Below are 10799 nucleotides of genomic sequence, written 5' to 3' on the forward strand. Positions count from 1 at the left end.
AGGCACAGGTGAGAAGGATCAGCTGCCCCCTGTAAAGCTAATTACAAAAGGTCTCAGGTTTATTCAGCCACAGGAAGGAATAGGCACTTTGGTGAGGGATTCCAACACAACTTAGAAGTGCCACTTGGCAGAACTAGTCCTCTAAAGCTTTCTTTTTTTTTTTTTTTAAGTCAGATTTTGAAATTGGCTTAAGTTGGATTTTTTTTTTTTTTTTTTTTAAGCTAAGCTTTTAGACTACTCAGTCATGCTTTCAAGGTTCTTGCTGCATGATTAAGGGCTGGAAATTCATATTTTCTCAAAGCAAAACCAGAGGTTTTTGGTTTCTGGGTAGACCAAAGCATCTTAAAACACCTTGTAGTAACAGAAGGGAAAGTGTCAAGGCAGCAGTTGCAGCTGCCCATGGTTTTCTATTTCATGGTGTTCCAGGATTTACCAGCCCAAATATGTTGTAACTGCCCTAAGAGGATGCCAAGTTCAGGATCATGTAATCATTTACTTAGCAACTCTTCCCAATTACACTGCAGAGTTGTGAACTGGTAGTACATTTCATTTAAATATTAATAACTTATGCAGATATTGGCATTTAGAAAGCCTTCGTTGACCTCTAACATACCCATATAATCAAGCTTCAGAAAGCACTAACACTGTGTGTGCACAAAGGCACGACGCAGAGCTGGTCTTATTTCTTCATTTTGGCAAAAAAAGTCACATTCTCCCCCGAAAGGCTGAGGCGGCAGCAGAGCCTGCTGCACCCAGCCAGCCCGCAGCCGGCCTGGGGGTGACCTCTAGCGGCCCAGCACTGCTCGCCTCCCTTCCCAATCCGCACCAGTTCACACTGCTTCCCTTCCCAGTCTGCACCACTTCCCGTCTTTCTGCTCTTTTTTTTTTTTTTTTTTTTTTTGCATTACCTCCTGGATTTCAATCCACTTTCTATAAGGAGGTACTATAATGAGGATCGCACTTGACCTTGCAATCCTAAATCCTGCAGGTACAGGTCTATGGTGACCAATGAAAGAAATGGTAAAAAGCAGTGTGGTCTTGAAAGGTGTTCTCAGCTCCACAACAGTGCTGTGGCTGCTGCCTACAATCATTTGGGAACAGTAAAGAATAATTAATTGAGAAGTAAGGTCATTTTGCACTTTGCGTCCCAGTATTGCAGAAAATAGTTACCCAACAATTGCCTTGAATTCAGAACACAGGTGGTAAAAATACAGCTATTAAAAGCAGGGAAATGGAAGGGAGATGTGGGACCCAAGTACACTCTGCAAGTCGTAGATGACACTTCAGAACTGGCAGAACAGGTAAATTTGCATGGCCACTTAGTTCTAAGATACTAGGTACTGCCACAGAAATGACAAAAAAACCCCCAAGAGTAACACCAAAGAATTGTCTCCATTTCTTCTCCAGACCTTACAGGTCAGAAAAGTTCGAGCACTGCAAATAGTAAAGACAAACTTAATACGATTCATCTCTCCCTCAACAAATCATATTATTTGATGGGATGCTCTGTTGCTATACACATAGGTATAAAAGACAGACTGTGCTGACACACACGAAGTATGGCAAGCTGGTTGTTTATGAAGAAGTAGATTTCAGGAAGAATGCAAGGCTCCACCAATGTTTTGAACCTGGACAAGGCATCTAAAGTGACAATGGTTTAGTAAAAAGACTGGAAGGGAGGAGAAAGAAAACACAGTGCTCAAGATTTCCCTACTGTGCAGCTGACAACTGTTCACTCAAGTCTATAGGTCTTAATTCTTGAAGGGTTATACTTGCTGTTATAGAGCAGGCTGAACAAAGCTAAAGAAAAAAAGCCAAAACCATAAGAGTGCATGAATTAAGACCACTGAAGTGAGCAAATGCTGTTTCAGCCCTCACAACACACTGAACAGAGTCCATCATCTCATTTTTCCTTTGGTTAACTGAAGAAGCAATCCCCCTGAAGAAAGCAGGGTATTTCTCATGCTGCAGACAAGTCTCTAAGGCCTGTTGGACATCCAACAAAAAGTTACCCTTGCTTTACATTTTCAACTAACCAACACTACAGAGATCAGAATAACCTCTTGAAACAATCTTGCTGTGACCATCCAAGTTTTCCTCATCAGGCAGCCTGGTAAGCAAATGTTACATTAACCTAAGAGCATCTGACTACATTAACATCATCAAAGATAGGGCAGGAGGATGCCTGTGCAGCCGATCAGAAATAAAGCCTCTTTAGGCACAAAAAAATAACAATGCCTCCAACCCAAGAAAAGACAACTCTGTCTCCTGAATTTGCCTAGAGCGGTAATAGTACCAAGAAGAGGACAGGAGATGGTCACTCCTTTATGAAACAAAATCAGAGGCACAAGCGTCCAAAACCACAAGTGTTAACAACCTGCGATCAAAGTGATTTCAAAGAAGCTGAATTACACCAAGTTTCTCACAATAAAAGCTCTCATCACCAAGCAATTGAGAGACTCTTCTCCTCCAACAAACCAAAACAAGAGGATTTTGAAAATGAAGTAGAATTTCCCAAGTGTTAGGTCTCTTACGTATAGGCAGGTACGCTCCAAACACATTCACTCTGTTTACTTCATTATCTATGGCAAGCTTAAATGGTAATGCTTAAGCTGAGCTGTTTGTCCAGCTTAAATAACAAACATTAGCTAAGATGCAAAGAAGTGTTTTTATTGCAAGCACAGTGAGCAGGGAGTGGGCTGCATCTCACATGAGTGTGACTGAGGGCAGATTTAAACCACCCACCCTTCTGTTTTTAGTGCTCATTGCTGTCAGGTGTACATCATTTCTGCCATGTGAGACATTTTCTTTGGAATATACAGGTAATATTCCATGTATCCTGAAAGATCTTCAATAGTCACATCATCCACAAAGGCCCTGGCTTGCTCAGAGCAAGAGCGTGGAGAACTTGAGGGAGTTCTTGATGGCAAAGACTGGGAGTGATCCTCAGAAACTGTTCTTCTATCAGGTGCCAATGGGAGGGTGTTCTGCAAGCCAGAGAATTTGTACACTTCCATATCTTGCCATCGTTTACACTGACAGGCTTTATCTGCACATGCACATGGCTTATTTGTGTTCAGCTTGGACATAGATTGAAAATCAGAAAGCTCCGTAGTCTTTAGGCTTGCTTTGGATACTAGAGAAACGGCAGCTGCAGAGTTCTCCTGTCTGTTCTCTGATGCCAACTGCGTAACAGAAGCTCCCAAAGACTCAACATCAGCTCCCTTCTGGCCAATGTCAGGAGCAATACTGCATCGTTCGTGTGCACAAGCTTCCTTTGGGACTGGCATCCCAAACCCACCGCTGTCATCCTGGGCATCGATCTGACTCTTGTGCACTAGCTGGTTGCACGTGGAATGTGATTTTGTGCTGCAATGGATAAACTTTGGAGGATGAAGAATTGGAGACTTTGAACGCCTGCGACGCTGGGTTCTTACAACTCCTCTTGAAGGCTTCTTCATAGACCTACCAGGGAAAGATACGAAAGGGAGGGAAGATTTAGTAGAAGACTTACTGCTGGATTACAAATAACATTGGGCAAAATCTCTACTGTGTTTATACTGCATGCAAGAGCTTTAAGCTTAGAGTATTTGCTCAGGATATTCTGCTACCTTGGAATTTGACTTTGTTCTAGTCAAGCAGCTGTATAAAACATAAAAGGAACACCTGAGAAATGAAACCAAAAGTGCATGCTTTTAAGGTTAGAAAATAAGTAAAGCATATGAAACATGACAAAATAACCTCTAAGAGAATGACAAAGCACAAGACAGCACAAAACTAATGAATCAAGGGCAAAGGGTGGTTTTGTTTCAGCAGGAGACGAACGTGAAGTTCTCCATAGACACTCCAGAAACCAATTCTTTATTTTAATCTAGTTCCCAAGGCACAGTGACAGCTTCTGCAATGTCAAACAATGATTGAAAGAGATGTATTCATGATTGTCTGATTCAAAAACAGCAGCTCAGGTTTATATTAAGAAACATCTATGATGTTTAGCAACCTATAGCTGAACAGCATTTCCTTTCACTTCACATAATTGTAAATAAGAATAGTAGTCACATATGAACAGAAAAAGGTGGTGGAGAGTATTTCATATAGCCATTTAATAAAGAAAACTTGGGTCCCTTGTTTAGGAGCGTAGTTACCAGAAACCTTGTCTATTCAAAATTCCCTTTCAACGCAGTATCATTTGAAGTAGTGTGATAATGCCAAGCTTCTCTTACCCATGCCAGGTTTCCTTAGAAGTACACACATTCTTAGGTTTGGTTTCATCTGCCACTGTTCTAACTAGTGCTCTTGAACTTGTCCCTTCACCCACAGAGAGAGATGCAGTAGATCTGTGAAAGACAGAATGAAAAGTTATCAGCCTAAATTGGTTAGCATTATGAGTACGAAAAAACTTATGAATCCTCTTTCCCACAAAAGAGTGCTCCAAATCATTTACACTATGTCTTAAAAGACCTGCCCACAAAGACGACCCAAATCAGAAAGATAGTGTTTACACATTCCTATCTCAAAAGTTTGTATAACAGACTCTTTCACCAATGTCGTGGTTTCAGCCCAGCCGGTAACAGAGGACCACGCGGCCGCTCACTCACTCCTCCCGCCCCCCTCCGGTGGGATAGGGGGGAGACGGAGGAGAGAAAAGAAAAAAACCTGGAACCTCGAGGGTTGAGATAAAGGCAGTTTACTGGGACAACACAAAGAAATTACAACAACAACAACGGTACTAATGAAAGAGTATACAAAAAGAGTGATGCACAGTGCAACTGCTCACCACCCGGGACCCGACGCTCCGACGCTTCCCCACACCGAAAGTCGAGAGAGCTCCCCCCAGCCCGCTCCCCATTTATACACTGAGAATGATGGCACATGGTATGGAACAGGTCCTTGGCTAGTTAGGTCAGCTGCCCCAACTATGCCCCCCACCTCCCAGGTTTCTGTAAAAATTAACTCTATCCCAGCTGAACCCAGGACAACCAAACATGATGCCATTCAGCAACCAAACTCCACATGTCAATGACAAAGCACACACAATGGCTAAATTTCAGTTTCCCGGGAGAGGGGAGGGGAAAAACACCATCAGTGAAGAAACACGTCTCTTTTTCCAGAGACAAATCAGCCATTCTTTCCTAAAAATAAATGTTCTTTGGACATAAATAGACTTTGTTTAACTGAAGAACACTTAAGCCTCTGTCTAGGACCACATAAGCTAAAACTCTTCATACTATTGCAAGTTCAGTCACTTGAGCAACATTGTTGTGTCAGATCTTCAACTGTTATTCAAGCCAGGGACCTTGGAAGATTTACTAGTTTTTGTGGTGCTGCAAATTCTTCCCAAACTCCCATTTTCAAGTAGCTGTAATAATCCCAAGAACAATTTTTCCAAGTTGTGACTTCACATATTACACTGGAATTCACAAAGAAATGATTTTCCAAATCATACGTTAAATTAGTTTGTAAGCAGGACAGATTCCCTGAAAAGCAGTCCCCACACACCAATCTAGGATAGGGTTAACTGATATTTAATAGAGTCCAAACTGTTAGTCAAACATCTGCAATTTTCCATTTGAAGGACAATGAACACAGAGCAGAAAATTGAAGGCCAACAGTAAAAACTCCAAAGTAATTAAGTACACCTGACCGGGGCGTGGGACTAGAGATACTGAAGAAATGAGAGGCATTTGCATGGTGATTCATTTATAACAAGTTTAATTACTTAAATGAAAGATAACTTTAGAAGCCCATCTACTCACGGTCTAAGTTCTATGGTAATTCTAATTATCATTTTAGTATTTATTTACATACTGCCTTACCTACAATTTCATTTCAGTTACCGGCATAATTGCATCACTGACAATACAATAGCTTACTGAAACACAGTACTATACAAGTAATATGTAATGGCACATGTTTGTCAGCAGAAAAAAAACTCCACCACCCCCCCCCTGCCCCCCCCAATAAAAATGATCATCACCAACAGAAGACACATGCTGCTTGTGTTCTGCTACCCGGGACAGGGAGGGTATCTGACAGATCTCCCACAAAACAAGACAACACAAAAAAGCATTCTTTTCCATTTAGTGATTTTGGTTATAAATAGGAAATTTGTAAATGACAGCAATGAAAATAGTTTGTGTGGGAATCATGCACTGCATCTAATGCTCTCCTTTACTGACATGGAAAGAACATTTCTCTCCTGGGAAAAGATGGGAGTTTATTCTCATGACAGGCCTTCAGAGCCATGACAATATGCTAACTTAGAGTTCTAGTGCTATGGTCATAACCGCTGGCAGCCAGATTCACACCAAAATTAGCTTCAAGCATATTGTCAGCTGCTGACTATTGTTAGGTTTGTTTCAAGCCTGTTGGGAGCCAACAGTGATCAAACAAATTGCAATTCCTTGAGAAGTGCAGTCTACAGCTAGTCAATTTATTTCAGTTTAACTACAATGAAGGCTTTCAGTGCCTAACCTTTTGCAATTACCTCATTCCTTCAAATTTAACAGCAAGGGTGTTCCCTTTGAGCCCGTTTGTAATGTGTTAACTCTGTACCTCCCTGTGGTGTTACTTACCCAGCTGTGTCAACTCTTAGCTTTTTGAATGCTGTCTGCAGGCTTTCCTCTTCTCCATCCTTAGCTTCTGTTTTCATTATTGGGATGGCCAGAAGGTGACAGAGTTACCATGTACTGCTACAAGCAGAAAAAAAGACATATGAAAATAAGGACCAATTGCCTTGTTAAAAACATTAGTTGCCCAGCAGCATCATAATACATGAAAATAAACTCAAAATAGCACACTGAGTGCACAAAGCTGAGGTCATTCTAGTAGAACATTTTTGAAAGTTGATTCAGAAGAAGCCTTATGATACCAAAGAATGGAACAAATAGTCTCTTGTACAACTGCACAGGTGAATTAGCAATTTAAAGTAAAATTTGGTGTCAATGTGTCTTGCACATCCATTACAGACTCTTCCATTTGTCTTACAGTGTTACCAGAATAATTCCAGAAGAGGCAAAAGGCGAGAAGGAACAACAGTATTAGAAACGGTTGACTTTCTACAACTGCTACTACTAGTCTACTTTGGGACTTGATGTTACATATATACTTAAAAAAACCAAACCCAACAGATTTTTCTTAAAATAAGATAAAGTTTTAAGCAAACAAAATTTTTTGATCTTATGTCTGTCTAATCCCAGCACGAGTTACACTATCCTATCAGAACATGGTATTTTGATTGCCAATAGCCATTAAAATTTTCTCTTGTTGGCTCTCAAACAAGTACAAACAGAAATAAGAGTACAAACTGCAAATGGTAGGCCTCGTTTTAAATTTAAAAAAGGAATTGATAAAAACTGGCAAACTGGCTGATGTATTTTCTTCTTAAAACCACCCTGGCCATCATTTAATCTAGCTACAAAGGAATCTCAAATCTTTCTAAACTTGATGCTCTTCAGTGCCTTACAGTTCTGCGGTCACATGCACATCCTACACCAGCCATGCTTCTGCTAAAAAAGCACTCGATAAAGGCCTGATTCCTTAGCATGGCTTTGCTTTTGCTGAGCAGAAACCAGTGACAGTAGCAAGTCTCAGTTCTACACCAGACTACCTCAAGCTCAATATTTGTTGAAGTTTACCTGGCTGATTAGCCTGCTTCATTTAATGCTTTTGACTTCACTACTTCTGGAAAAACAGGGCCATTTGGTGTGGGTGCCTTTACTGCGAGAGCCTTTGGCCACACTGTATGGGTTGCGAAGAGATCATCTTCTCAGTCTTTTTTTTAAGTTACAAGGTTGTCATACTTGACAACATTCCACAACATCCTTGTTTTGGTAGACAAGGGGAGAGCAGTGGATATTTTCTACCTGGACTTCAGTAAGGCTTTTGACACTGTCTCCCACAAGACCCTCATAGAGAAGATGATGAAGCATAGGCTGAGCAGTCAGTGAGGTGGACTGAAAAGTGGCTGAACGCCTGGGCCCTGAGGGTGGTGATCAGTGGCACAAAGTCCAGCTGGAGTTCAGTAACTAGTGGTGTACCCTGGGGGTCAATACTGTGTCCAGTCCTGTTTAATATCTTTGTTAATGATCTGGATGATGTGACAGAGTGTACCTTCAGCAAGGTTGCTGATGACACCAAACTGCAATGAGTGGCTGATACACCAGAGGGACCTTGACAGGCTGGAGAAAGGGGCCGACAGGAACCTCACTAACTTCAACAAGGGGAAGTGCAAAGCCCTGCCCCTGGGGAGGAACAAGCCCATGTGCCAGTACAGCTTTGCAGAGAAGGCCCTAGGGGTCCTGGTAGACACCAGGATGGACATCAGCCAGCAATGTCCCCTTGTGACAAAGGGACTAACGGTATCCTGGGCTGCAGGTCAAGGGAACTGATCCTTCCTTCTGTTTAGCACTGGTGAGGCCACAGCTAGAGTGCTGTGTCCAGCACTGGGCTCCCCACTACAAGAGAGACACTGACATGTTGGAGAGAATTTAGTGAAGGGCCACTAAGATGATGAAGAGACTGGAGCATCTCTCCTATGTTGAAAGGCTGAGAGAGCTGGGACTGGTCAGCCAAGAGAAGAAAAGGCTCGGGAGGGATCTCGTCAATGTATATAAATACCTGAAGGGTGGGTACAGAGAGGACAGAGCCAGGCTCTTTTCAGTGGTGCCCAGTGACAGGACCAGAGGCCACCAAAACACAGGAGGTGCTGTCTGAGCATAAAGAAACACTTCTTTGCTGTGAGGACTACTGTGCACCAGCACAGGCTGCCCTGGGAGGCTGTGGAGTCTCCCTCCTCAGAGATATTCAAAAGCTATCTGGACACAGTCCTGGGCAAGTGGCTCGGGGTGGCTCTCCTTGAGCAGGGGGGTTGGACCTCCAGGGATCTCTGCCAACCTCAACTGCTCTGTGATTGTGTATCTTCCTGAAGCTCTAATAATCCGTTACGAAGGTAACTACCCAAACCCAGCAAGTGATAACAGCTCTTCTAAGAACACCACACTTACACAGAGCACTAACTCTACTGAATAATACAGCAATAATGCCTACATTAGTACTACTTCTACCAACTAAGCACCAGCTTTTTTGTAGCATGGAAAAGAAACGGTCTCAGTGAAGAGAGAGGAGTAATCTGAACCTCTGCAGCTCAGTTACTTATGCAGTACAGAGTGGTACTTTCTGCTCCCTCACACCCTCATTCCCGTTGGAGGTGGCAGCTTTCCCCACTTTACGGCTGCTCGCTCTGCTATGATTTCATCTGGACACCCTGTATTGCAGATAGCTATTATAACACACGCAGAAGGATAATGTATCATAACAACTTCAAGGCACACGTTGTCCAGTGAGTCAGACAGCAAGTAAACATGAGAGGAGGAAGCAAACGCAGAGACTGACAGTAGGATGCTCATCTGAGCAAGTTATTATTTTATATACTCTCTTAGTTAAATAACATTGCGCTGGTGAAACATACGGTCCCTATGTCAGTAAGATTTTTGCTTGACCCAAAAAGAAGAGTCTTTAAAATAAAAAAATTCAGCCTACAACCTTTTTTTTTTAAATACCAAACCTCTGTATTACATAACCTTAGCAAGAAGGTGAGCAAGAAGTTTTTAAATCACTGTACATTATTCAAAACATACTACCAGTTTTAGACTAAATATTTTATCATGCTGCCCTTCATCACCGACACAGTAAACCCTCAAAGCGACACCAAATTTATTCAGATAAAAACCCACCTACTCTGTGATAACTAAGTATAAGCTTAAGCATTTTAGACACACCAGCCAACTAGCACCGATAACAAGAAGCAATTCATTACTGTGAAAAACAACCAGAGTTCAACGTTGTGTCAAAAAACACATTGAAGCTTATGTTCTTTATCTCCTAGGGGAAGACACATCCATCCTTTCTCATTTTATTTTCAGCTATTTCCCAGCAATACAGGGCTACCAACCCAGCTCGGCACACCGCAGGGCGTCCGCCACTACTCCACCCGACGGTACAACGCACCAGCGCTTCCATTTGGCTTTAAAGACGGGCACGTAAAGGGATTAAAAGCTCCCCGACGTTCACGGCCAAGGCCTTCAGCGGCAGGAGCAGCGCACCGAACGGGGACAGCGGCGAACCCCGGGGCAGCACACGGGCAGGGGGACGAGCGGCAGCGGCGGTTCCCCGGCCGCTCGCAGACGGCTGCCGCCCGCAGCCGCCCTCCGGGCGCTCCACAGGCTTTCGCTCCGCCCAGGCGCGGGAGCCCCCGGGCCCAGCGGCACCCGGCTCCCCCCCCAACCCCGAGGACACCCCGGCCCCGCAGCTCCGGGCGAGCCCTGCCGCCGGCGCTCGGTGCCGACCCTCGGCGGGAGGGGAGGAGGGGGGCGGCCCAGCCGGCGGCGGGGGTGACTCAGCACCGCCGGGGCTTTCCCCAGAGGCCTCCACCCCCGCGAAGGGACCGGCGGCGGCTCCGGAGACCCGCGAGGGAAGGGGACGCGACGGCCCCACCGGCGCTGGCCGCCGAGGGGAGAGAGGAGGGACCCGCGCAGGGGAAGGCGCCCCGCCGCCCGCACTCACCGCGCTCGCCCGAGGGCCGGACCCGCCGGGCCGGGCCGCGCCGCTCCGCGCCGCCGGGATGAGACCCGCCCCCTCCCACCGGAAGCAACGGCGGGGGGGCGGCGCCAGCGCCGCTCGGCGCACGCGCCCTCGGCAGGGCGGGGGAAACGGGGCGCCCGCGCCTGCGCGCCCCCGCGGGGCGGTGACCTCACTTCCTGTTGTGCTCCGCGACCACCCCCCCCCCGCCAACTCCCCCC

At 44.9% G+C, this 10799-nt stretch overlaps 1 protein-coding gene across 4 annotated transcripts; it reads right to left on the reverse strand.

Moving 5' to 3' along the window:
- Nucleotides 1-2649: 2649 nt before the first annotated feature.
- Nucleotides 2650-10684, reverse strand: OSER1 (oxidative stress responsive serine rich 1). Of its 4 annotated transcripts, none has more exons than XM_069806273.1 (4): nt 10564-10684; nt 6576-6692; nt 4224-4337; nt 2650-3465 (listed from the first exon to the last, which is right to left on the reverse strand). In XM_069806273.1, the coding sequence occupies exons 2-4, from the start codon at nt 6650-6652 to the stop codon at nt 2772-2774; spliced, it is 885 nt and encodes a 294-aa protein (XP_069662374.1). In that variant the 5' UTR covers nt 6653-6692; nt 10564-10684; the 3' UTR covers nt 2650-2771. The 4 variants fall into 4 exon arrangements, with proteins under 4 accessions (XP_069662374.1, XP_069662390.1, XP_069662396.1 ...); XM_069806289.1 differs by having other exon boundaries at nt 6576-6689; nt 10564-10662; XM_069806295.1 differs by lacking the exon at nt 10564-10684 and adding an exon at nt 10009-10221.
- Nucleotides 10685-10799: the final 115 nt, after the last annotated feature.

The sequence above is a fragment of the Haliaeetus albicilla genome, chromosome 2 (genome assembly GCF_947461875.1).
Source record: "Haliaeetus albicilla chromosome 2, bHalAlb1.1, whole genome shotgun sequence".
Lineage (NCBI taxonomy): Eukaryota > Metazoa > Chordata > Aves > Accipitriformes > Accipitridae > Haliaeetus > Haliaeetus albicilla.

Excerpts from the sequence above, each read along its gene's own strand:
- OSER1 (XM_069806273.1), bottom strand. The coding sequence starts at position 6,652 with ATGAAAACAGAAGCTAAGGATGGAGAAGAGGAAAGCCTGCAGACAGCA. Across the intron at positions 4,338-6,575 it reads CTAAGAGTTGACACAGCTGG|ATCTACTGCATCTCTCTCTG; the intron begins GTAAGTAACACC and ends TGTCTTTCACAG. Across the intron at positions 3,466-4,223 it reads TCTAAGGAAACCTGGCATGG|GTCTATGAAGAAGCCTTCAA; the intron begins GTAAGAGAAGCT and ends TTTCCCTGGTAG.